The sequence below is a fragment of the Cardiocondyla obscurior genome, linkage group LG25 (genome assembly GCF_019399895.1).
Source record: "Cardiocondyla obscurior isolate alpha-2009 linkage group LG25, Cobs3.1, whole genome shotgun sequence".
Lineage (NCBI taxonomy): Eukaryota > Metazoa > Arthropoda > Insecta > Hymenoptera > Formicidae > Cardiocondyla > Cardiocondyla obscurior.
Genome location: NC_091888.1, coordinates 2,858,763 through 2,886,758, shown reverse-complemented (window position 1 = coordinate 2,886,758; position 27,996 = coordinate 2,858,763). Strand labels below are relative to the sequence as shown.

General features: G+C 37.2%; 1 protein-coding gene across 3 annotated transcripts in view; it reads right to left on the bottom strand.

The window, feature by feature from the left end:
* Positions 1-27,996, bottom strand: part of LOC139111866 (fatty acid synthase-like) — a 297,920-nt gene that overhangs the window by 136,398 nt on the left and 133,526 nt on the right. For all 3 annotated transcript variants that reach the window (XM_070672437.1, XM_070672436.1, XM_070672435.1), the window contains one exon: positions 18,522-18,682. In XM_070672437.1, the coding sequence (XP_070528538.1) occupies positions 18,522-18,682 (161 nt within the window). The remainder of the gene's footprint in view (positions 1-18,521; positions 18,683-27,996) is intronic.

The following is a 27,996-nucleotide window of genomic DNA, read 5'->3' as shown; positions in this document are numbered from 1 at the left end:
GAGAAGACGCGAGAATTATGAGAAAACGAGATCTAAGTGAGATACTCGTTCGCGATTTAATATTGATTCTGAGTCGAAAGTACGATCTAGGCAATCGAACGAAGATCGAGCACTTTTACGATTATATTGATTTTTGTTCCTTTTTTTTTGTTATTTTTCATATTTGTTTCGTTCCGCTGAGCACAATAAACGGACTAAAAATTGTTAATCGCTTTGTTCGCGTACATATTATTTTGTGCTGTCGTTTCCGTCTGTCCGAGAATTCCGCCCGTTACACCCCGATTCTCTCCGTTCGGTGAAGCTAGCCTCGGCGCGTGACGGCGATTGAAATTAAGAAACCTTTTTTGCGCGTAGAATATTGCGTGGTGAAAAGTATCGGCACAGTCGAGCCCGTGCCTGGCGCCCAAAAACATCGGTAGTGAGACACTCCGTCCCGCGCCGGGATACAGCCGAGGAGACGCGATCCCTCTTCCCTCCTTGACCCTCGTGTCACGGCGTCGTACGGATTTTCCATCCGTGCCCGGCCTTCTCTTTTGCTTGCGACTTTCCTTCGCGAGGAGGAAAGTATAACACGTTACAGTACAAATAATTTTAGAAATGTTTGGTTGCAGTTGGAGAATAATTCTTTTGAATATAAACTATTTTCATATGTAGAGGTTTTTTGCTTTTCTCCATATATCTTAAAAACGATTCAAGATATCAGAAAATGTTTTATACAAAAGTTTTATGATAAAAGCACCTCTATTAAACTGCATTAACAAAATAAAAAAATTTTTTTTACTTTATAAACATTTTTGTTACAAAAAAAAATATTTTTTTAGTTCTGTTATTGCAGATAAATAGAGATGTTTTTATCATAAAACTTTTATATAAAACATTTTTTGATATCTTGAATAATTTTTGAGTTATATAAAAAAAATCAAAAAGCCCTTCTATTTGTAAGGGGTGGTTTCATCCCCTTAAAGTGAAATTTAGTACAAACAAAAAATAGTTTTGTGTTTTGGATGAACTACTCTACATGCACACAAAGTATCAGAATTTTTTGAATTTCCGGATTGCCTATTCTCCCTTGTTAATGTTATTGGTACTTGTATGGAACAATAGCATTTGAACATTCACATAAAATGTGTTGAATAAATAGATTACAGAACGATTGATTATTGATTGATGTTTGTTCCGGCAAATTTTAGGTTCGTAGGAATGAGGTAAACGAGTTAGGAAAGGTAGATTTAATTTTTAGAAAATTATGCACTTTATTTTTAATAGTTGTGTACAAATTTCACAACCGTGAGCCACGCGAATTTGAAGCAAGCGCGAATCGCGAAAGTGTAGATGCAAGCACACAAAATTGCTTTTGAAATATACTTAAAGTTGTCACGGTAAAAGGCATAAAGTGTCTTCGAGCAAGACTTAGGGCGTACTACTGCTGCTAGCAGATCGACGACAAGTGCTTAGCACAAGTTCTTTGTTTAAGCGAGGACGCAATCCCGGGGTTCCCGGCGATCTTAGAATCCGCAGGATCGTCTTGCGTTGCTTGCCGGATATTATAGTTTCTGATTTCACGATCGTTCGTGACGTTAGCCAGAGAATGGCACTGCGTATTTGCAGATCGTTATTAAGACGAAATGCGTGCTTAATCTTTGTCTGATGAAACAAAGAAAGGGCTAGCAAGAAGCGTGATCTTTTTAAAGTGCGTATTGGGCGACGCGACGGCGCCGGGAAGGCTAGGATTTCGTTTCCGATATTTATTAATTATTTTAAACTTATACAATGTTCAAATGCTACTGTGTCATATATCAACCATGCATGAAACTTTTCAATTATAACAGTTATAACTTTTTTTTATGTATGTAGCTCATAATACCAGAAAAAAAATTTGTACAATGTATATTCCCATAATTATATTGTACATTTATTTCTTGTGGTATTAACTACATATGTATTGTGACGTGGCGGCTTTCGCTGCTTCGTCGCAGCTCTCCGCGGCCGTCACAAAGGCGCAGCGGCGCTGGACGAATCGCGACAGCGAAGAGAGCAAAAAGGATTCGCGGAAATCTCCGGAGGATGTAGCGATATTTTCTCGAGGCGGTAATTAACAATCGCGTTGGTGGATTTTGTTGTTACCGTATGTTGCCGAGATTGCCGACTGTCCTTGCCGCGGGAGGAGCGAGAGGAGCGAACCATAGGCGGAGGCGCAAACTTCCGGAAGAACGGGTGACCGGATACGGGCCCGGGATGGGGGACCACTCATCTCGAGAACCGTGGAGGAGGCTTGTCGCCTACACGTTTCAACGCCGAAAACCACCTGCGGGAGAATTGCTGCGACAACGGACTATCCGAAACCCGCGCCAACCGGCTAGTACCGATAGGGCTCTGTGAGGGCAGCGGCTTCCGCGGGAAATCGGCAACGTAGCGCGGAAAAATCCGCGAGGCGCGAGAGTGGGGATACGCCGGGCCTCATGCCAAAAATTCGCGCGGTCCTCGCTCTCTTCCGTGTAGACCGGCGTAATAGACGGGCGATCAGCGAGAATTAGCGAGCGATAGCGAGAGTGGGCCAAGACGACTGGGGCGAGCGAGAGCGAGAGAGAGAGTGCGAGGGAGAGCGAGGACGTCTCAAGAGGTCAAGACGTGCTTATTCGGTGAGATCTTCCACCCGCATTGCGGAATTATTGTATTGTACAGCCCTTCGCCTCCCAGGGAGACCGACGCGGATTTGGACGATACTCGGCCACGTAAAACGGGCATGCGGGCCCGTTAGATTATTTTGGTGAACCCTTGTCGCGAGGCAAGGACGTAACGTTAGCGAGTGGCAGCCGACAGGCGTCTAAAGGCCGGTGGTTGGGCCCCGCGAGACACACCGGGACGGTTTGTTTGCGTTGGTTAATTCGATTATTTGTGAAGCTGTCGTACGTCGCGTCCGCACGGACAGCCCTCGGCAGCGGCCGAGGTCGGAAAAGAAATCACACGATCTCGTTTGCAACAGGCGATCTTTTGCGTACATTCTTTTGTGTTGTGGTGTCCCGCGGAAACACGCCGCGTGCAAGGGAGGCGCGTGGCCGGCACCCAAAACAGTCAGGGCCGACGCGAGAATTGCGGGAGAGCGAGATCCCAGGAAGATATCTGTGGCAATTTAATAGCCGTCCGAGGCCAAAGCTACGATCTAGGTGATCGCGCGGAGATCGAGCCCGCTCGCGATTAAGATTATTTGGTTACTTTTGTTATTATTTTCCGTATTTGTTTTGTTCCGTTGAGCTCAAATAAACGGCCTGAAAATTGTTCATCGCTTTGTTCGCGTACATATCATTTCGTGCTGTCGTTTCCGTTTGTCCGAAAATTCCGCCCGTTACACCCTGCCCCTCTCCGTTCGGATGAGCTAGCCCCCGAGCGTGACGGCCGTTGGAGTTTGCCGTGAATTATTAAGAAAACAAAACATTCGTGAATAGAATCGGCACGGCTGGGCCCGTGCCTGGCGCCCAAAACTATCGCGTTATGGGCTTACGCCGTCCCGCGCCGGGATACGGCCGAGGTTCCGCGACCTCTCCTCCCTCCCTTCCCCTCGTGTCACGACTGTGCACGGATTTTCCGTCCGTGCATGGACGTCTTTTTTTGCTTGCGACTCTCCTCCTTGAGGAGGAGAGAAAATAACGTGACAGTATATGAAATGTTACAACTTTCATTACAAAAAACTGAGTACATGCCTACGCTGTTACTTCATAATAAAATTTTATCATGCTTGATAAAATTTTATTATGAATTATGATGGAACAGTGGCACTAGACAATTTACATGGAATGTATAAAATACACAGCAGAAAGATTGAATAATATATTTCATTAAACATATTTTCCTTCTGGTATTAGCTACATACATAAATGAATAAGTTATAACTGTTGCACCGTGGCCGGTGCACGGGGTCCGTCCTTCGGTGCCGTCAGGAGCGCATAGGTTAAAAAGGATAATTTTAATGGTCTTTAGTCGAAATATATATACAGGGTGTCTCAGCCCATGTGTAAAATCCTATACAGATAGGTAGGTCTTAGGGAGATAAATAAAAAAGTTCTTTAACGTTTTGAAAAATTTTCAATACTTATTGAAAAAAAAATTAATTTGTCTAGCGCAAGAGGACAAGGAAGCTATAGGTGAGTGAGCGCGATAGGCGACGGCGCCAATCGCCTGTCGCGCTCACTTGCCCGCAGCTTCCTTGTCACTCTTGCGCTAGACAAATTAATTTTTCTCAATAACAATTGAGAATTTTACAAAATGTTAAATAACTTTTATCTATCTATCTGTATAGGATTTTACACATGGGCTGAGACCCTATATATATACAGTGTCCCAGACATAACGAAGGATACTGGGAGGATAGATAGAATTGATTGAGACAAGTAGAAAAGTTCCGTACCATTTTGCAAAATTCTCAACCGTTATTGAGAAAAAAATTAAAATGTATAAATTGTATAGGCGTAAGAGCGACAAGGAAGCTGCGCGTGAGTGAGCGCGACAGGCGACGGCGCCATTTCTAGCCATTCGCTTGTCGCGCTCACTCACGCGCAGCTTCCTTGTCGCTCTTACGCCTATACAATTTATACATTTTAATTTTTTTCTCAATAACGGTTGAGAATTTTGCAAAATGGTACGGGACTTTTCTACTTGTCTCAATCAATTCTATCTATCCTTCCTGTATCCTTCGTTATGTCTGGGACACCTGTATATATATATATATATATATATATATATATATATATATATATATATATATATATATATATATATATATCACCTTTATTTTGTACACCTTGTTTTTTTTTACGTCACTTGTTCACGCTCCACTCCGCTATGTAATCGCGTGGCCTCGTCTCAGCAAGACGTTTTATTTTTACCGGCACGCGACAGATCTCACGTTACGCATGTAAGGTGATTAGCAACTGCCTGTCGCTGCCGGTTTGCGGGTATTTAACACTGGCGCTTTGCCAGTGTTAGCAGATTGCATTTTCGTAACTTGGTTACTGGGTAATGCAGTCTGTTGTTCTCGGTACTAAGATCTCGCAACCCTTTATTCTAGTGATCTTTATTTAATCGGTCTTTTCAATTAAGATAGTTCCTCCACGACAATCCAGTCAAAAAGTTTTGGATTAGTACTATCGTTAAACACATTAGCTGTACTATGACTGTACGCTATATTTTTTTAACGTGATTGTACTTTCTTCACTACTATATCCCTTATACGTATACACACATACTATGAAATATAATTCTGTATGGAAATGTGGCAACGTCGCGTTATTCTTATTTTTATTTATCCTATACCTAATATACCACTCAAATTTAATGACAGTTTATACGCGCAGTAAATGTAAACAACTTATTATTGTTATTAAAATAAATAAATAATTATGGGTGATCGTATACGTTACAAAAGAAGATTTATTAAAAAAAGGTGTTAAATAAAAAAATTAAAATTAAAAATGCTTTAGAAAAAAAAAGAAAAGGCAACGATTTGTTAACAAATACTAGTAAAGCTAACCTATGCGAAGGCATTCGTATGGTAAATTTAAAATATTTGGGCAAAAAATTAAAATGTGTTAAATGTTTTGAAGTACTTTGCCTTGATAATATTGTACAAGAACAGCATTTAGGTCTAAATTCAATTTTAAAAATTAAGTGCGTTAAATGTGATACAATATCATTAGTTCCAACGGGTAAAATTCATTGTACAGCTGATAATAAATCTAATCATTCAGACATTAATACAGGCATTGTTTTTGGTAAGTGCAATAAATATTTATTTCTTATTAATATTAATTTAAAAAAATATATAACTTGAATTTACCTAAACACAATAATAGTTGAATGTATACGTAAAATTCTAATACTAATATAAATATGTTAATTACAGGTGCTATACACGCTGGCTGCTCCGGATTAAACAAAATATTAGCATGTGCCAATATTTCAACAATATCGCCACAAGTATTTAAAAGATATGAAAGAAAAGTTGGTCCTGCAAGCGAAGAAGCTGCTAAGGAGAGTTTTAAACGAGCTGCCAAAGAAGAGCGACAACTTGTCAATGAAAATATAGACAAGTTGTGTGAATTATTGTAAGTTTAATGCAAACCAACAGAGCTACGGAGTAACAAATTTTTTTTGTTTATAATTTTTTATCACTCGTATGAAAATGTTTTCGTTTGATTTATTGTCATTAACGAAACAGAGTTTTTTGTAGTCTATAATTTTTTTGAATTGTATATAATTTTTTGGACTTTATTATTGCCTAAACTTGCATAATTATTTCTATTCTTGTGTACATTGTAAATGCTAATTGTATATATTTTATAAAATAATTTTTATTTTTATACATTCCAAATAAGAGTGATTTAAAATTTATCGATTGAACGAACTCCTAGAGTGAAGTTCGATCTTAATTATGCTTCCGGTCTCGTCCGGATGGATATACTATGTAGTTATGCTTTCTGCATCAGATTCATAACAGTACTTCAAATTAAAAAAGCGCGAATTTCCTGCGCTTTCGTAAGTGTGGCGCTTCTCGCGGCCGTGTGTTTCCGGCCGGCACCACGTGGCGTCATATAGTTCAAAGCAGAGAGCTGAACTTTCGATCGCGGCCGGCCACGCGTACAGATGCAGAGGCTCGTCCGTGTGAAGCCAGCGCTTCGGCTGCCATCGGATAGAGGAAAAGGTCAGAGCTATACACTATCTGTCCTACTCTTTCGCTACGTCGTTGGTAACTCGGTAGTCTCGGTATCGCGCAAGCATGATGGAAACCGCTCAAATTCGAACGGCTACTCTTATTTGCCATGTACTATGAAACTTACCATGTTACCATTATCCATGTAAAATAAAAATTAAAAATAAATAAATTATTATTCATAAAGAATCCTTCTTTTTACAAACTAAATCACTTTTATCTCATAAGTTAGCAGTACGAAATAAGCAGAGTTAATTTTTATAAATTTGTAGCTTATTTATTGTTAAAAAGTAATTGGCAAAGAAAAAGTTCGTTACTCTCTGCTTTTATTATTATACATTTTTTTAATAATGTTCAAGTAAAAGAAGATGAAGTTGGTCGCAAAGGAATTTAATCGAGATAACGCTTTGTTGCTTATTTATCGCTAAATATTTGCCAAAGGAAAATATTAAATTGCTATTTTCTTTTCTTAGTTAACAAATTGATATCTTCTACGTAAACGCTCGTTATTAGGTAACGGTTGTTGCTATCGATTCGGGGTTTCAGATATTTTGTTTAAAAATTGAAAAGAAGTCATTTCAATTGTTTAAACAATTTTTTACAAAAAAAGTCACTCATCGGATTCGGTCGCCGGACAATGTTGCGAGTGACATAGTATAGTCTTTTCTTCAATATTAACATTTTTGCTAGTTAACAAATGGATATCTTCGAGATCGAGTGTCCAACTTTTATAATTTTTTTTTTAACAACGTTACAGCATCGTCCGACAACCGAATCCGATGAGTGACTTTTTTGCAAAAAATTATTTAAACAGTTTAAACTTTTTCGCAATGTAAAATTGCAATACTCAAATTTACAAAATTGTTAGAACGGGTAGAACATGAAAGTATATTGCATTAATTTCTTGCGCACCTTATTTTTGAAAAATTCTGTATAATTTCCGAGAAAAAATTAAATTTATGTACGCGTAAGAGCAGCAAAAAAGCGAGGGCTGAGTGAGCGCGCGATAGACAGCGGCGAGTATATCTTAAAGGCGATGGGCGGAATCCGCGCGTAGCGAGCGAGACGAGGCGACAACGCGCGTTGTCACTTAATTTCACTCGTGTGTTGTCATATCGTCTCGCTCACGCGTTGTCTCTTTGTCTCGCTCGCTACGCGCGGATTCCGCCCACGCCTTTAAGATATATTCGCACATAATAGGGCCCTGAAAAAAATCGTTTTTAGGTGTGTGTGCACACGCACGCACGTTAAAAACGATGTGCAAAATCCGACCGGCAACCTCCCCGTGGTGCACATCGGGTAATGCTAATGCCGACGGTATATGCCAAAATGCAAGGGTTACTTTAAATTGCTGTATCTTTGCAAAAAAAATCGCAGCAACTTTTCTTTTTTTTTAAATTAAAGAGAAAGGTTCAGACTTTATGTTTTTGCAAACAGAATCCATCCAAAAAAATGTAGCAAGTCCGTAAGTTCCGTTAAACTTTGTAATTTTTAATACCTTAAACATGTCCTCACATATTAAGATGTTATAGTAGTGAAAATGAATCAAAATTAAAATCGAACTACAGCATCTTAAAGTAGAGATTTCAAGCTTTTATTTAAAAAAAAATCATAATTTTACGATAATTTTTTGCGGAGTTACCGTTAGTCAAAGTTTGACAGTTTTTACATAAAATTTGTCTATGCTATATCATTTTTGAGCAGTGTATTTTCTGATAAATATATATGTTTTTATGAAATCATTAAAAAAAGTTTGTGATCAAAAAATATTGCAATAATTAAAAATTTATTGTCATAAAAATTTAGTTTTAAAATATTTCATAATATTGTATAGTTTAATATATTTTAATTATTCAATTTTATAATTAATAATAAATAAAAGAATTACGCTATAAAATTTATTCTTTTATGTCAATAATTATCAATTATTGTTATTAAACAAAAGTTGGGAATGGTTTTCCTTAAAAATATAAAATTGATTTAAAAATTTGCGCTATTTCTATTTGCTCCGACATTTCACTTGTGACAACGTTGCCACATCATTTCCATGCTACTAATCTTTATATCCCCTTCACAGATAATTATTGCAAAAACGAGTTATTTATTTTAATTTTTTATTGAAACTATGTGGTAAATAATTTCTATTTTTTTTATATTACCTGAATATAGTATTCTAAATAATAATAATTTTTCATAAAGATGGTGAAAGTCATTCATTGATAAATAAAAATAAATTGATCATTTTTCCACGCTTTCCCCATGCTACGTGCACAAATTATGTCATTTTTAATTGGATATATCTCATGTCTGATGTGGTAAATCGTCTTTAAAATTTAACAGCATGTGTATTATACATTTAATAGCTTTTATTCTGAGTTTTAAAAAATTCTTGAAATATTGCTTTCATAACCGTACTATCTTAAGTGGGTTGTTGATGTAGGTTTCTTTTAATTATGTTGCGAGATCTTATTCCGTGTTATTTACTTACTTAATCCTTACTTTATCCTATTATTGTATCGGCTTACAACATAACTTACATAATTCAAAAGTACCATGGTTGATACATGACACAGAAGCATTTTAACATTTACATTAAATATGTGAATTAGACTACTAAAATACTCAATCTTTCAGTAATCCAGCTGTTTATTTCACACATTTCTTGTAAATGTTCTAATGCTGCTGTTGTCATATAAGTACCAATAACGTTAATTTGTCTATCGAGAAGTTGCTGTAGCGCAACTGCTAACAGTGGGCCTGCTAACTTGAGGACGGTGCGAGTGCAGATTCGAGTCCCGTTTTGTACATTATATTTATTAATTTTTTAAATTTTTTATTTTATAATACCGTGTGCAAAGAGGAATTACATTGTAACAATGCTCCCGGAATGAGCATCGTTCCCGGAGAAGAACGGCCGAGACGACCATCCTCTCGGACAGGAAAGGGAGCGCGGGGGCTCCCGAAGAAACCGATCATTGAAATATGGGAATTGTAACGAGTACCGCGTAACGCGCAAAGTCCCGCGGAACGAACGTACCCGAGCGGCCCCGAGCTCATCCGATCGAGCGCGACGCGCACGGTACCGCGGAATACCGCGGCCGGCGCCACGAACAAGGATACCCCCGGACGTCGCCTTTTCCAGATAAAAAGACGAACTCGGGGAAGTCGCGCACCGTTATCGTTCCGTTCGCCTCACAGCAAACATCCGGACCGACCGACTCCTGGAGCAAGCAAACCAACGGGGTGGAGAGAACTCCGTCTCGGCCAGGAACTCCTGACGCTTGCACCACATAGGAATCTTCCTTACAGCCGAACGCAAGTCTAGACTCGTAAGACCGGCTCGTGGGGTGAAGCGCACTTCGTCTCCTTCGAGCGATCTCGATCCCGGATCTACAGTCGGTTTGCCAAGGCGAAAATATCCTTTCGCACCGTTGCACAAACCCGGGGTGGAGAGCTCTCCGCCTCGGCCGAGTACTCTCGGCTACTGCAACACCGAACAGGTGCTCCATCCTCCCCGCTGTCCGAACACCGCCTTCGCGTCGCGATCTAAACGTTAGGTCGATCACCGCGTCTCGCGCCACGTGCATCGATCAGGCCCCGCCCAGGCCCGCGACTCGGGGAAATATTCGCGCCGCTAGCCCCGCGATCCGTTAGGGCGTTGTCTAGGCGGATGCCGAAAACTTGTAACGGCCCGCCCGTCATAGATCCGCGTATATTACCGCCGTACCGATCCGGCGCATACTCGCGCCAATTACCGTGTTATCGTAAATCTTCTGTTAAATTCGTGTTTGTCCGGCGACGTCTCAACCACGCGTTCGTCACAATTGGCTTGTTGTACACTGTTTTATTAATTGAATAAATTCTCAATTAATTGTTACACACCACGTCTCGTGCATTCTCGGACCTATCAATTCTCTCGCGAATCCTGTCCGCCCGGCGAGCACGTCCGGGCACTCCGGCTTGCACGATATTCGCGGCCACGAATTACGGTCGTTTCAACATTTTTTTATAAATAAATTGATATTGCGCAATAACAATTCATTAGACTTAAACAAAAAGAGAAAAAAAGGAGTAAAGAAAAAGTAGTATAAAAATAAGAGGAATAAAAATAAATGGAGAAAGAATAAATGAGTTATAGAAACAGGTAAAAGAAATAGTAAAAACGACAGAAACGGATGTAAATATTTAGGAGGTGAGAGAGATAAGAAATAGAGATGAAAAAGGGATAAGGATAACGTGGGTGAAATTTGGGAATCTGAGAGAGAAGTTGAAGGTTTTCAGAAGAAAGGTAAAATTGAAAGGTAGAGGGAGTGGATGTTGAATGATCTAACAGAAAATAAGAAAAAGATAAATTAGAAGATAAGAAATGCAGGAGAAAAATTAAGGCGAGAAGGAAAGAAGGTTAGAACGGGGTATATGAAAATGTGGGTGGAAAACAAATTATGGGATGCATGGAGAAAAAAATTGCGGGAATAAAGAAAGAAGAAGGAGAGCAAAGAGGAAGATTTAAAAAAGTAGAAGAAAAAGTAGGGAAAAAAAACCAAGGTTTTTCAGGTGCAAATAAGAAAAGGGAAAAAAAAGGGATGCAAAAGTAGAGGAGAATAGACGAGAAAAAAAAGAGAAGAAAAAGAGAAGAAAAGAATGTAATAACGGGAAAAAAGAGCAAAAATATAAGACAAGTTTTTGTAACATAGTGAAATTAAAAAACAAAGACAAAAGTTATTGGAAAAAATTAAGAGATGGGATATGATGTACTTGAGTGAAACAGAGATACACAAGAATAGATAAGAAAAAGTAAGAAAGTGGCTAACAAAAAGATATGAATAAGAAATACAAGAAGTAGGGAAAAAAAGTAGACGAGAAGAGCAATGGGAGAAATTATAATGGGAGTAAGAGAAATAGAATAAAAAAAAAAAAACAAAATAAAAAAAGAATAATTGATGGCAGGAAAAGTAATCTTGGAAGAAGAATGGTGGAGATTAGTGAGGGTATATATAAATAAAAATGTAAAAGCATAATTAAGATTGAAAAAGAAAAAAAAGGGGGGAGGGAAGAAAGAGAGAGAGAGGAAGAGAGAGAGAGAGAGAGAGAGAGAGAGAGAGAGAGAGAGAGAGAGAGAGAGAGAGAGAGAGAGAGAGGGAGGGAGAGGGAGGGAGAGGGAGAGAGAGAGAGAGAGAGAGAGAGAGAGAGGGAGAGGGAGAGAGAGGGAGAGGGGAGAGGGAGAGGGAGAGGGAGGGAGAGGGAGAGGGAGAGGGAGAGGGAGAGGGAGAGGGAGAGGGAGAGAGGGAGAGGAGAGGGAGAGGGAGAGGGAGAGAGGAGAGGGAGAGAGGGAGAGAGAGAGAGAGAGAGAGAGAGAGAGAGAGAGAGAGAGAGAGAGAGAGAGAGAGAGAGAGAGAGAGAGAGAGGAGAGAGAGAGAGAGAGGGAGAGGGAGAGGGAGAGGGAGAGGGAGAGGGAGAGGAGAGAGAGAGGGAGAGGGAGAGGGAGAGGGAGAGGGAGAGGGAGAGGAGAGGGAGAGGGAGAGGAGAGGGAGAGGGAGAGGGAGAGGGAGAGGAGAGAGAGAGAGGGAGGAGGGAGAGGGAGAGGGAGAGGGAGAGAGAGAGGGAGAGAGAGAGGGAGAGGAGAGAGAGAGAGAGAGAGAGAGAGAGAGAGAGAGAGAGAGAGAGAGAGAGAGAGAGAGAGAGAGAGAGAGAGAGAGAGAGAGAGAGAGAGAGAGAGAGAGAGAGAGAGAGAGAGAGAGAGAGAGAGAGAGAGAGAGAGAGAGAGAGAGAGAGAGAGAGAGAGAGAGAGAGAGAGAGAGAGAGAGAGAGAGAGAGAGAGAGAGAGAGAGAGAGAGAGAGAGAGAGAGAGAGAGAGAGAGAGAGAGAGAGAGAGAGAGAGAGAGAGAGAGAGAAAGGAAGTCAAAAGATCGTAATCTAAACAGTAAAGGAAAGAAACTTTGTTATGTTTAAATGAGTTGGGATGGACGATATTAAATAGCAGCGTAGAAGAAGACAAAGGAAGGAAGTGAACATGCACGAGAGGAAAAAGAAAAACAATAGTAAATTACGTGCTCAGAAACAAGAACGCAAGAGAGAGGATAATAGAGTTGAAAGTAGAAGACTGAATAGATTTTGGTCACTAACCAATAACGGTACGAGCAGAAGGTATAGAGAGATTTAAAAAAAATAAAATAAAATAACAAAATAGGAAAAAAAGTAAAAAAGTGAGCTTAGATTGTGGAGAAAAGAAGATTTAGAGAATAGAAGTCGAAGGAAGAAGAGATAAGAAAGAGGACAAAAAAAGCATTGGACAAGAATGGAGGAAAGGAAGGGAGACGGTAAGGGAGGATCTGAGAAAATGGTGGTATAAAGAAGCAGAAGAAAAAGAATATAAGGAAAAAAAGAGGGATTATAAAGGGTTATGTAAGAAAAAAAAATAAAAAAGAATAGAAAAGTAAGAAAAGAAAATAGAAGAAGCTAATACAGAGTGGGAGGAATTGAAAATAATGCATACAGAAAGGAAAAGAAGAAGAATAGTGAAGGTAGGTATAGAGATAAAGAAATGGGAAAGATACTTTAAAGGAGTTTTGAGGGGAGTGTGTTAAAGAATACGAATGGAGAAAAAGGACAGAAAAGAGAATGAAGGAGAAACGAAATATGTAAGGAAGAATTGGAAAGAGTGAAGAAGAAGCTGAAGGATGGAAAAGCAACAGGGGAGACGGGATAGTGATTAAGGTTTGAAAATATGGGGGATAAGAAATAAGAGAATAGCTTTAATAACTATGTAACAGAATATGGAGAGCTGTTGGTCAAAGGAGTTAAGAGAAGAGGTGGTAGTGCCGATAGTAAAGAAGGGAAGAAGAGAAAAAGTCGTGGACTATGAGCGGATAACATTAACGCAGACGGCATATAAGACCTACGCGGTAGTGTTGGAAGAAAAAATAAGAGAGGAAATAAAGAGAAAAGGAATTTTTTTACCGAGTTAAACAGACTTTAAAAGAGAGATAGGAACGATAGACCAGATATATGTGATAGAATTATTTATTATTAGAAAAGTGGAGTTGACAGAGAAATTGATTATTTTATTTGTAGATACGAAGGAAGCGTTTACTCGATAGACAGAGAGAATCTGGTTGGAATAATGAAAAAAAGAAAGATAAGGGAAGGGTTGGTAATAAGTTGCGAAGACGTATAGAGGGACACGGTGAATAGGATGAGAGTAAAAGAGCAAAAAAGAGAAAGATTTTGGACAAAAAAGGGGTCAGACAGGGGTGCCGATTGAGTCTCTGTTTGTTTATCTTAATGCTGACAGACCTACAGTAACCGTCATAATAAAGTGACCAGCACATATTGTACATCTAAATATCTTAAAACTAATATTTTTAATAAAAAAAGGATGCTGTTATTGGGTTTTTCTGAAAGGTTTAGTGTCTCATCAAAGGTTTGTTACAAAAAATAGACGAGTATTTGCAGTAACAAAAACTTATAAGTTTATTTTAATAAAACAAGCATTTTTATATATAATAAAAAAAAGAGACCGCTTTATAAATCTTAATATATATTTTAAATAAGTCAAATTTAATATTTAGTATGACCTCCTTTGGCCTTAATAACTGCCGCCAATCGTCTGGGCAAGCTTTTAATTAAATTTTTTTAATAATTAGGATCGAGACTATCCTAAGCTTGCTGTAGCGCATAGAAATAATTATTTTTGTTTGTGACTTCAGTTTTGTTCACATTTCTGTCCAAAATTGACCATAAATTTTCTATCGGTTTCAAATCAGGAGATAGCAGAGGCCAATTAAGCAATTTTATGCGATGATAAGTAAAAAAATTCTTTGTTTTTTGGCCGTATGCTTGGGATCGTTATCTTGTTGGAAAATAAAGTTATTTTCGAAACCTAATTTGGTCAAAGAAATTTCTAAATTCTCGCGTAATATATCGATATAAGTATCAGCATTCATAATTCCGTCGATTTTTATTAATTGACCCACGCCTTCCCAAGAAAAACAGCCCCAGACCATAAATATTACCTTTACCATGTTTTATTGTTTTCTGAAGGTGACGATCTTCAAGTTCTTCGCCAGTTTTCCGCCACACTTGAAGTCGATGTTTGCACCCGAAAAGCTCGAATTTACTCTCGTCCGTCAAGAGAACTCGTGTCCAGAACTCCACGGGTTGATTTGCATACTTTTTTGCAAATTTGAGTCGCTATTTCCTATTTTTTTATTAATTAGAGGGCGCTTATGCGCGAAACGACTCCGTAAATTTGCTTCCCGCAGTCTTCTGCGCACTGTTCGATCGGAAATGAAGAGATTGAGCGATTCACGAAGGTTCCTAACAGTTACCTACGGATCTTTCTTTATCATTCGTATGATGTTTGCATCATCAAGCCAATTTGTGCTTCGCTTTCTATCTCTTCCAGACCGATCAGCCTCTGTTCCGGTAGTCAAAAATTTTTTACACAGTTTCTGGACTGCGCTTTTACTCTTCATATTTTTTAGCGATCTTCCGCTGTGAAATACCGCGTTTACAATCTTTGATAATCAACTTCCAAACCTGATAAGAAATTTGTCAACCAGCCATGTTCACTACCTTTCTATGTACTACTGCGCTTTGTTCGACATGTAAACAAAGAAGTTAGTCGCAGGTCGACGTCTTGTTTATACTTTAAGCGCGTTACATTGCGTTTACACATAATGGTTAAATAAAAATGCTATAAATTCTAAAGCGGTCACTTTTTTTTGTTATATATGAAAATGCTTGTTTAGTTAAAATAAACTTATAAGTTTTTGTTACTGCAAATACTCGTCTATTTTTTGTAACAAACCTTTGATGAGACACTAAATCTTTCAGAAAAACCCGATAATAGTATCCATTTTTTTTTTTAATATTAGTTTTAAGATATTTAGATGTACAATATGTGCTGGTCACTTTATTATACCGGTTACTGTAGATGAAGAATTGGAAGAAAGAAAATGGGAGCCTAAGAATAAAAAGTAAGAAATTATACTTTTTGGCATATACGGATAACGTGGCATTATTAGCGAAAAATAAAACAGGAATGAAGGGAATAATAAAGACGCTAGACAGATATGTGGAGGGGGATGATTTAGAGGTTAACGTGGAAAAAACTAAAGTGATGAAGTGTAAGAAAGGGGAAGGAAGACAAAAGAAAGTGAGTTGGAGATTGAGAAGAAAGGAAATAGAAAAAATAAAAGATTAAAGTATTTGGGGTATAAGGTATTGGCAAATGAAAAACATAGAGAACATATAGAAGAAAGGGTTAAGAAACAAATAGTAATGATAAAACTGGATATGGTAGTAGAAAAAATAAAATTTTGTAAGAATTGGAAAAAGAGAATGTGACTATTCGATAAATAAGTGTAAGCGGTGATTATGGGTGGAAATTTGGAGATGGAAAGAGAGAGAAGTTATGGGGTTAAAATTCGGGGATAGAAAGAGAGAAAAGAGGAAAAGAAGGTACAATACAGATATTTGTAGTGGGTAATAAGAATTACGGAAAGTTATATTTTCCATAACTTCTATAGAAAAGTATACACCAGGGTATATGGTAAAAGAGGAGGTACAAAAGAAAAAGTTAAAAGCAGGACTAAGAGCATGGAGATTTAAGAAAAAACTATAAAAAAGAAAAGGTGGTAAATTTACTAATATATGCTGGAAAGAAATGAGAAGAAAAACAAAAAAGAGAAGTGTGAAAGAAAAATGGGGGAAAAAAAACTTTTATGAGAAAAAAAGATGGAAAATAGAGGAAAAAAAAAAATAAAAGAAAAAAAAAGTTAAGAGGAAAAAAAATAATAAGAAAAGGAAGAGGCAGAAAGAAGAAGTAAGATGGGAAAAGATAAGAAAGTCAAGGTACAATAAATAGTATAGGAAAAAAAAGAAAGAGAAATTCTGAAATATCTAAAATCAAAGTGGAATGATGAAAGATGGCAGAGGATAACAAAGTGCAAATTAGAAGACAAAATGAGAAGAGAGAAGTCGTGAAAAGAGGTAGAGAAAAAGAAATATAGGATATGTTGGAGTGGAAAATAGACATGGGAACACGTGTGGAAAGAATGTACAAATTGGGAAAAAGAAAAGACGTGGCAAGAAATGGTACATGAAGTGTTAAAGACGGCAGGAAAGGAGGAGAGTTGGATGTAGATGCTAAGAGAAATAAGGAAGGAATAGTAAGAGAAAGTAATGAATGGAGCATGAATAAAAAATAATAAAAAAATACAAAGAACGGCGGAAGCAAGGGTCCAACGGGGTGAATTTGGAAAAATGTATGAATCGATGAATAAAGGAATACTTTCTATCTCGCTCTTGCGTGCGGCTGTAGTAGTAAAAAAGTAGTGTGGGTGGATAGAATGGCATGTTTTTATTAGTTTTTTAAAAATATGTGTTAAAAGATTACATAATGAGCATTGTTACCGCCGCAGGACAGCACCTCGTGACCGATCGCCGGTGACGGATCGATATCGATCCGTCGTTCGATTATCGCCTCCGATTCTCAAAGGTGTTGCCGGCTCGAGTCTTATCATTGTCGTTTCAGCTGTGCCAAGGATCGCCTCGTGTGCATCGAAGTGCAGTGTACTTTTCGCAGGAATCTTTACTCATCGCATCACTCATCGCTTTGTCTCATTGTGCAACTCATCCAGATCATCCTCACCGTGTGCAACACGCCAAGAATTATCTGGAAGAAATCATCCTGCAGCAAGAGGCGTGTTGAACCTCGTGCTCAGTAGCTCATCAGACTTCGCAGCGTTTTGGCCTCATAATTAAAATAATTGTGCGTGCAGTTCAGACTCATTGCGGACTCTAGATAACAATCAAAGGAACAGACCTCAACCTATAGTAAATCTCACTCAAAAACTCATCTACGAACTTAGTGCAGGTCTCATAGCGCGGCCACGTGCGTACCACGTCGTCTCCGCGTGATCGGTTCTTAACGAAGGACTTACGTCCGCATTCTCGCTGTAAGCTGTAAATAACTGGCTACTATCGCGTTGCCATCCTCGCGGTAACATTACTCATTTACTATTCAAAGCACTCATTTTTATACAATATTATACAATTTTATACAATACATTTTATACATTTTTATACTCATGTTTATATTTTGTTTTGTAGTTTAGTAATTTGAGAATGTGGACGATAAAAGTAAAAAAACATAATTATCTATATACAGGGTGTCCCAGATCAGGGGACGATGCCGTAAATGATAGGTAGATTTAATCGAATTAAAACGAAAAGTCCTTTACCATTTTGAAAAATTCTCAATAGTTTTTGAGAAAAAAATTAATATATATAAAATGTATAAGTTTAAGAGCGACAAGAAAGCTGCGCGTGAGTGAGCGCGACAGGCGAATGACTAGAAATGGCACCGTCGTCTGTCGCGCTCTCTCAGCCCACGCTTCTCGTCGCTCTTACGCGTACATAAATTAATTTTTTTCTTGAAAACTATTGAGAATTTTTCAAAATGGTACAGGACTTTTTGTTTTAATTTGATTAAATCTACCTATCATTTTCGGCATCGTCCACTGATCTGGGACACCCTGTATGATTGTAGTTGATTATTTGTGCAGTTTATAGTAATTTGAGTAGTAAGTAGCCTGTAAGAGAAAGAACGTAAGCAGAGTGAGATTTGTGATGTATTCCAGAAAGAAAATACACACCTTACATACAATTATGTTTAGTTTGTAGTTTTAAATAGCTTAGATTTTGGTTTAAAAATTGTAAGTGAAACAAAAGTCTGTGGTGTATCCCACAGAGAAAAATTACACACTACTGCTACTATTACTAATAAAAAGTTTAAACAAAAACATTACTTTACCTGTGTTCCAATAAAACCCAATAATAAATTAATAATATTATTAAAAATATTTTCTTTATTACTTGTTAAAACGTCTGTGAGTAATATGCCATATGATTTCAAAGCATTATCACATTTTCTAATTGCCTCAATAAACACTGGAAACTTTATTAACGAGCGACCTGTTAATATTAAATTATCATTATTACAAATTTGAATATAAGTTGTATAATTATACAGCGTATTTTTTGGTTAAATAGCTAAATTTGAAGATCAAATTTAGAATCTTAAAACATTTCTCAAAATATTTTATCTGAAAGTTTGCTTAAATACTCTTCCTTACAGAGATATTGACTTTTTAAATTTTGAACTATAAGACTGAGTAATATTGAAATGTTTTTTCTTTCTATTTTGAATATAAAACGTAATTGACAAGCTGGTTTATCAACACCACACAGGTTTTGCATTAAAAACAACGCTCTGTTTATTTTTACTAATTAATTTTTAGTTTATTGAATGCTTTCATAAAGCATTCCGATTTACCAACACGATCTACCAACGACTTACCAACTTGCTGCAAAATGCTAATCTATCTATCTGGCGGGATGTGATGAAAGGTAAATTGGGTTTTGACCACTGTAATATAATGTAAGTAAAGATATAAAAATTACATGTAATATAATATAGTTAACGGATATCGTGTTAAATAATATAGATTTATAGAATTTATTTTTATTTTCTATATAAAATAAAAATTTATTTTATTTTATTTTATTTTATTAAAAAAAATTTAATTTAATTTTATTCTATTTCTGGCATCATTGAAATTTACCTGCAAATTATAAATTGACCAAGTTAATATGAAACTGATGGATTTTTTCATCGCCTCTGCAAGAGATTAAAAACAAATGACTAATTTTATAGATTTTAAGTTTATAAATCTCGCAGGCCCATTAATGTTCCGCAAAGAAAACAGAAGGTAATTAATGCAATTCAACAGGCTCTTGTGGCAAATCCTCACACAAGCACAAGAGCAATTGACAAGGATTTGTACATGTCTCATGTTGCCGTTTACAAGACAATAAAATATTCTTTAAATTTTCATCTATTTAAACGGCATATAGCACAAAAACTTACACCTGGTGATATGCAACAAAGAATTAATTTTTGTGAATGGATTATAGACTGTTGGAAAATTTGTTAATAAAGAGCCGCAGAACTTGATATATAAATGTGTTTTATTTAATAAGATACGTCCGTCTCGGTAGAGCGGTCGGAACGGAATGAACAATAGAACGAATAATAAGAATAGCATTGTAAAAAGAACGGCCGAGAAGTCACGCAGCGCGAATATTGATATATGTGACTCACGGGTAACAAAAACAATCTAAGATAACTAACAAAGGAGGCTTGAGTTCGTTGATTCAAGACTTTATTTCTGACATAGACAAAGTAAGTTTATTAAAAAAATTATTTTTTGTTTATCACGAGGCACGGTAGTGCCTCGCGCCAAGTATAGGCGCAGTGTACCTGCCTATTATACGCGAGACCCATTTTAAGAAATTCGTACATGTTTGGATCTCAACAATGGCTGAACCGATTGCTTTCTACATAGGTTCATTGTGTAGATTAGGGTCAATTGATATAATAAAAGTGTTTTTATTTTTTCGCTACGTTATTTACAAACGAAGATATCGTGATATAAGTTTGCTTGCAAGAGTAAAATCACATTTTAACGTCGTCGACGACGAAAATGTCCTTTTCGTTTTCGCGCCGCTAGATGACATGGATTGATTTATCGACTCTGTTTATTGATGAGTGATGATCGCGTAATAAATATCTATTAAATATTACAAATTTATGTGAAACCGTACAAGCATGAACCTAGGTTTGTCTTGATACTTTGAATAATTTTTTGAATAAAATCTTCTCTACAAAAATATTAATACGATCTAAATTTGAAATAGACTTTACAATTTTTATTAAAAAATGCGCTAATCAATTTTAATATTTTTATAATAGTTGTGAAGCAGTTTTTTCTGCTGAACAAAGCCAAAGATTTTTCTCGAGAAACTCGAGTAGTAATAAACAAAACTAAATATTGCAAACCTATATAAAAACGTATGAGGCGTCAATGAGGCGTTAAATGTAATACTACAACGGAGAGACAAAAAAAATTAATTTGGTGCGTCTCACGAGTTTAGGCGTCGGATGGGGCCCATTCTATTTTCTATAATATTACAAACACATGTCGAACCGTACAAGTGTGACACAAGTTTACCCCGAACTTGTTATAGCATCAATTTTATCAAACATTGTTCTAAAAAGTATCGATCGTACAGCAAAAATAGATAAAACAAAAAACGTGTATTTTATGTACAAACTTCTATATAAAGGAACACGTTTAGAAAGCGATCGGTTAGACCGTTGTTGAGATTCAAACATCTCAATAGCTCAGAATAAAAAATCTCGCGTATGACACGCTCGATCACGCTGCTTGTGCACGTAACGCAGAACACTAACGTGTCTCTAGATTATACTATAACTACAAAATAAATGATATTCCCCCCAAAAACTTACCTTTTAAAAAAAAAGGTTTAAAAAAAGCGCCAAGTATAAGTGCGCGAGAAAAGCTTTCTTAAAAAAGTTTTTAAGCAAAACCAAAACTTCCTCCAAAAAGATTTTAACTACAAAATGAATGATATCCCCCCAAAAAATTGACCTTTTTTAAAAAAAAGGTTCAAAGAAAGCGCCAAATATAGGCGAGCGAGAAAAGCGTCCTCGAAAAAGTTTTTAAGCAAAACCAAGACTTCCCCAAAAAAAGACTCCCTTAAAATTATACTCCCCAAAAATAGACCATAAAATGTGTACTTTAATAACAAATACTCTTCATAAAATTAATGAGATCAAATAAATGCGCCAAGAACCTGAAGAAAATAGAAATTATATTTAAACAAAATCAAGATTCCCCCCAAAAAAGACTCTCCCAAAATAGAACATAAAATGTGTACTTTAATAATAAATACTCTTTATAAAACTAATGAGATAATGTAAAGAAAAAAAAAACTTGGCGCAGCGAAACCAAATCTTTAAAATCAAAAAAAAAAAAAAAAAAAAATTAAAATTACAATAAAAAATAAAAAAAAATAAAATAAAAATATTGAATAAAAAAAACTAAAAGAAAAAATAAGAAAAGAAACATAATTCTAAGAAGACAAAACAAAAATATTGAAAATGGGCAATGCAACAAATTTTTTGCTGTCCCACTTTTACAGATTGCGGACTGTTGGATGTATTTTAAAAATACTCTTTAATATACATCCAGTGTGGTTACAAAAATGTGATGCATAGCACATCGTAAAAAGCAAAATTATAATTTGAGATTTTAAAGATTTGGTTTCGCAGCGCCAAGTTTTTTTTTTTTTTTTTTTCTCATTAGTTTTATAAAGAGTATTTATTATTAAAGTACACATTTTATGGTCTATTTTTGGGGTTGTTGTAATACACTGAACGTTATTACTATAACTTATTACTATCTATAGAACATTAAACGTGTAAAAGTTGTTATTAAGATGTCTTTTAGACTTTAAACATCTTTAAGACGTTTTTAACCCATGCGTGTTGTGTGGATGCCATCAGTTTCATATTATCTTGGTCTATTTATGATTTGCAGGTAAATTTCAACGATACCGGAAACAATCAATTAAAAAAAAAATTTTATGAACTGACAAAGCCATTTTTGGTAATAATGGGTGCATAAACCATCATAACAAACACCACTATGTAAAGAACAATCCACATCGTACTAAAGAAATTAACGTTCAAGGCAGGTGGAACGTTAATGTGTGGCTTGGCATTATAAGAGATTACATAATTGGTTCTGAATTTATTCAGGGCAATGTTAATGCCGAATATTATTCCAATTTTTGTCTTCATCGGCTAAATAATCTTTTGCACGCTATACCATTGACACAAAGAATACAAATAATATTTCAACAAAATGAACATTCCGCTCACACTTCGCATTTAACAAGAAATGTTTTAAATCAAAAATTCCGTGATAAATGAACAAGGCTTCATAGTCTTCAGGAGTGACCACCACGCTCTCCAGATCTCACGCCCTTAGATCTTTTTGCGTGGGGTTTTAAAAAAATAAAGTGTATAAGACTGAACCAGTAAATTCAGATATATTAAAAAATAGAATACGTGATGCATGTGCCAAAATCACTCCTTGCATGCTGAGACAAATGCGAGAAAATTTTATGCGTAGAGTTGCTCTATGCTTCCTGAGGGCTGCAGTAGGGATTCAAAAAACGACACCCACGTCAGCGTTACAAATGGCGCTGTGTATTTCCCTTCTGGACCAGCTAATCATTCACAACGCCAGACAAACGGCATATAGACTGCACTGTCAGGGGGAGTGGAAGGATGCTGGGATTGGCCATACGGCGCTCGGCTTCCTGAACAGCCCTCCTTTCACGTATAAACAGGACAGAATCCCCAGGAAATACCAGGAAGGGAGAACCGCAGAGGTAATTATACCTTCCAGGGAACAGTGGAGAAAAGCAGACTTCTTGAACGGGTTGGGACCTGATGTATGGTTTACAGACGGCTCGGGAAAAGACAACCGCCATGGGGCAGGAATTTATGAACCCACGAGGAAACATAGATCCAGCCTGCCTCTAGAAGAATACGCCACGGTCTTTCAAGCCGAGGTAAAAGCAATCGCCGAGTGCGCGCGAAACAGATTGCTGATCAAATCAGCAGCAAAATAATATACATTGCTGAGATAGCAGAGCAGCAACTAATGCCTTAATAAAGCAAAGCACGGACTCGATGACGGTCTGGAGCTGCATGAGGGCACTAAGCAAGCTGTGGGAGACTAATAAAGTCACCCTAGTATGAATTCCTGGACATCAGGGCATACATGGCAACGAGGTGGGTGACGAGCTCGCCAAGTAGGGAACTTTAATGGAACCTGCGGGGCGGGACGTGTACGTCCCTTTTGTCATAGAAAAAAGGATAATCAGAGAGCTGCTTGACAAAAGGCACCGAGAGTCGTGGAAAAACGAACCGAGATGCCGGCAGGCAAAGCTCCTGATGGAATAACCCAAACCAGAGAGGACAAAAGAACTCCTGGCAATGAGCAGACAAAAACTGAAAATAGGGATCGGCCTATTAACAGGACACGGGACCCTCAGGGAGCATCTGCATACCCTAGGCATAGTGGAGCATTATAAGTGCAGGCTATGCGAGGAAGAAAACGAGGACAGTATACACATTCTGTGTCACTGTCCAGTACTGGCGATAAAACAATATCTATCCTGGAGAAAAATGTTTACAGACCCGGGACAGCTCAGAGAAGCGAGGGTGAACAGTCTGATAAGCCTGGCAGATCATGCTGGGCTGAGGACAAAAATTCACCCTCGATGAAACAGTGGGGAATCACAGAGGACCCAAAGGATCTAGGTGACCAAAAGGGACTCACACAGTCACACCCACTAAATTTACTACTACTACTGCTCTATGCTCGGAAGAAAACGGTAGTCACATCGAACACATATTATAAATTTTTATAAAAATACGTTATTTTTCTCTCGATTTTACTACTTTTTTTATTCTTTTTTTACCTAATGCTCAACGGCCTCCGGTCAATGTATGTACACAGAATTATTTAGCTAATTATTAATTAATGTCATGATTTAGTGGCAATTAACTTTCATTTTATATAGGTGTTCAAAGATTTGAATTATGTAATAGTCATTGTTACCGCCACGGGGGCAGCACCTTGTGGCCGATCGCCGGCGACATATCGAAATCGATCCGTCGTTCGATTATTTCTTCCGATTCTCGAAGGCGTTGCCGACTCGAGGCTTATATCTGTCGTTTCAGCTGTGCCAAGCATCACCTCATGTGCATCAACGTGCAGTGTGCTTCTCGTAGAAATCTTACTTATCGTGTCACTCATCAGATTACTCATTGCTTTGTCTTTAGTGCAACTCATCCAGATCATCCTCGCCGTGTGCAACACGCCAAAAATCATCTGGAAGACATCATCCTGCAGCACGAGACGTGTTGGACCTCGTGTTCAGTAGCTCATTAGACTTAGCAGCGTGTGATCTCATAATTAATATAATTGTGATTTTATTTAAACTCAGTGCGGACTCTAAGATATTTTCAGACGGACAGATCTCAATTTATTGTAAAACTCTCGTTAAAACTCATCGAACATTCAGTGCGGATCTCATTTATCGGCCACATGCTCACCACGTGTCTCCGCGTGATCGGTTCTAACGAAGGGCTTAACATCCGCCTTTTCGTGTTAATTTAACCGGCCACGATCACGTTAACATCTCCGTGGCGTAACTCTTAATTTTGTAAATAACTCATTTTTATACAATAGGAAATAAAAATAAATTTTATAAATCTATATTATTTAACACGATACCCATTAACCATATTATATTACATGTAATTTTTATATCTTTACTTACATTATATTACAGTGGCCAAAACCCAATTTTTTTTTATCACATCCCATCAGACAAATAAATCAGCATTTTGCAGCATGTTGGTAAGTTGATTGGTCGGTCGTGTCGGTAAATCGGTAGCTCGCCCCGGTCGCGAGTCAATAGGCAACCCGTCTTACTGATGTGTATGTTACGTCAACACCCTGTACAGTGTATTCCACAGTTTTCTTCACACTTTAACAAAATAGTAGAACTTAATAAAACAAGACAAAAAGATTTATACTGTTTTGCACTTATTGTGTTCAGAATTGCTTGAGCAATATTCTTATAAAATAAAAAATAATATTGTATGTTCAGTTCTAGTCCACTGCTTGTTTCGAGCATTTAAACAATGTTTCCGGCGCAAAGATATTTTACTGCTAACATATGGTATTTCATTATCTGCCTATTTGCACGCATGCATACCTAATCTTACTTGAAAATATTTAATTTTCTTTAAAATTTACCTTGCGCAATATTATACCATTTTTACCATTAACAAATAAAAAGGACTTTTATTATCTACATTGAAAATGCTTTTAACTCAGTTCAACCCTAGCAAGTAGAACGAACACACGTTCTTTACTAGTATTAACTAAAACCTTTGCGTAATTATTCGCTAAATCACTGTTCCGTTTTTAATTAATGCACTTTGCATCGGCTGAAGCAATCAAACTGTAAGTAGGCCCATCGAAAAGCATAGAATCCATTTTAATAACAAAAATGTTTTTACTTTTGTTGTACATAATTAAGTAACAGAGATATAACGATGCAAAACATAAAATGTGAAATTTTTGCTTAAGATACGTCGTCATCATTAAAGTATATGTGTGCATATACATGTACACATGAGGGATCAGATTTCCGCCACGTCCATGTCGTTGATCCTGGATAATGCTAAGAACTGGAAACTTCATTGTACTTTAACAATTAACTCAAAAAGTGCTGTAATTTGAAAAGAATAGTAAAAATAGTCTCATATACGTATACGATTAAACTATAATTACCGATACTCGAACCCTTATAGAGCAAAAACGGCTCGTCAAATCTTGTTGCGGCCATAGAAACTTTTGTTCAGAATAACAAATTCTAGAAGATAGCAAAATTTGAGCGAATTTAACCGAGAGCCATTTTCCATAAGACATGTGTGGGGTCCTTTGAAGACGTTTGTACTGTTAGGAATCGTCCAGCGCGAGAGTAAGATAGAAAAATATGACCATCCTTCTGTAATATCTAACGGTAACGAAGCGCTGGCTTCACACGGACGAGACTCTGCATTTGTGCGCATGATGTACCGTAATACAAGAGTTGGGGTCTCTGGCACGAGGCTCATCGGGCCTCGTGTATCATACTCAGTACATCACCACGTATGATGTTGTCAATGATTAATACAATCTAATGATGAGCAATGTTGCTTCAAGTAATCGACAATCGATGTTTCATTTTAAAATTAATCGATTTTTTACTCGATGTTATGTATTTCGTTTAAGTGTTATATCGATGAATATATATAAGTTTAATTAATCGAATAATTGATGTCAAAAGTAATGGAGTTTGAGATCGTCTGCAATAGCTATCGTAAATTATAAGAATTGATCAATCAAAGTTGACTTTAAAAAAGAATATTAAATGTATTTAAGTCCCGATTGTTCCAACTTTCTGGTAAATTTATTTATCAAGTAATCATAAGTCCAACTTCATCTTTTTTTTAAGTAGATAAAGATAGGAATATGTGTAGAATGGTTGGCACAATTAAATAAGAAAAAGGATTCACTGGCGAAGACGCGATTTAATTTATTAAAAAAAAAATAAGTGCACAAAAACGTGTTGTCAGTTTATCGGTCGGATCGTTAAGTCGCGCGTGTTGTTGCACCTGTGACGGTGCAGGGGTCCGTTCTCCCGGAACAGCCAGAGGCTCCCGAGGAGAGTGTATAAGATCGGCAAATAAATGTTCTTTGAGTTCACTTTAGTACTTCTTTTATTCGTCCTTTACTGGTACAGGCGTCGGGCAGCGTAACCGCGTCGTAGTTTGTTCACAAATAACCGCGGATGTTTGGCGACCGCAGGTTTTATACGCGACTGTTGCTAAGACGGAAAAGCAACAGTCAGCGGGTTTTGGGCACGTAGGTAAATGACCGTTTTCGGTCATTGCCTACGTGAAAACTGCAAGGCGTAAATCGATCATCAGATTCCGTCGATCGGACGATCCGATCGACGTCGGTTGTTAACCCGGCCTGCGCCTTCGCGGGCGCGGCCCTCTCGTTGCCAGGGTCGGGTTACAACAGTGTTTTTTTCTTATAGTCCTTCGTCAACGGTGTTTCGTATAAGACTCGTCTCGCTTGTCAAAAACAGCTGTATTTATAATAATATCGCTCGCACTGGCAGGTAACCGCCGATTCTTAAAATAGAATACCTTGTATTTACCGTTATACATATACAAATAATAACTAGCCAATTTTTGCCTCTTACATATGTTTACTTGACAAGTAAATTTGCAAGGAAGTTGGAACAAAATAGCCCTAATTCTTATAATATATGATGCACGGCAATTATTGTAGATGATCCTTTTATTTCTTTTTACTGATTCTTTTGAAAGAATAGCAGTTCTTAGTATTACATTTCTGTCTTTTGTGCACTGCTAGCTTTTGGTTTCGAACTGGTGTAAAGTGTACTGTAGTGCAATGATAATGTAATATTACATTTATGCTGTAGCTTGTTTGAGCTTGTTTCAGTTTATTCTCAGCGCAGCGAAAAAAACAAGTCTCATTATAATTTTATAACGTTTCTCTTATATTTAATTTGTAATTTATACTTGTTTTATTGAATAAGAATTTAATATTTTTAATTAGAAGTAAGTTTTTTTCTTTATTTGTGGTTTATAAAATTTTATTAACTTTTAAGTATTTAATTAAAAAATAATTGTACGTAAATTTTAACTTCAAGGTTGGTGTATAAGCAACATAACTACAAGTATTACTAGGCTTACA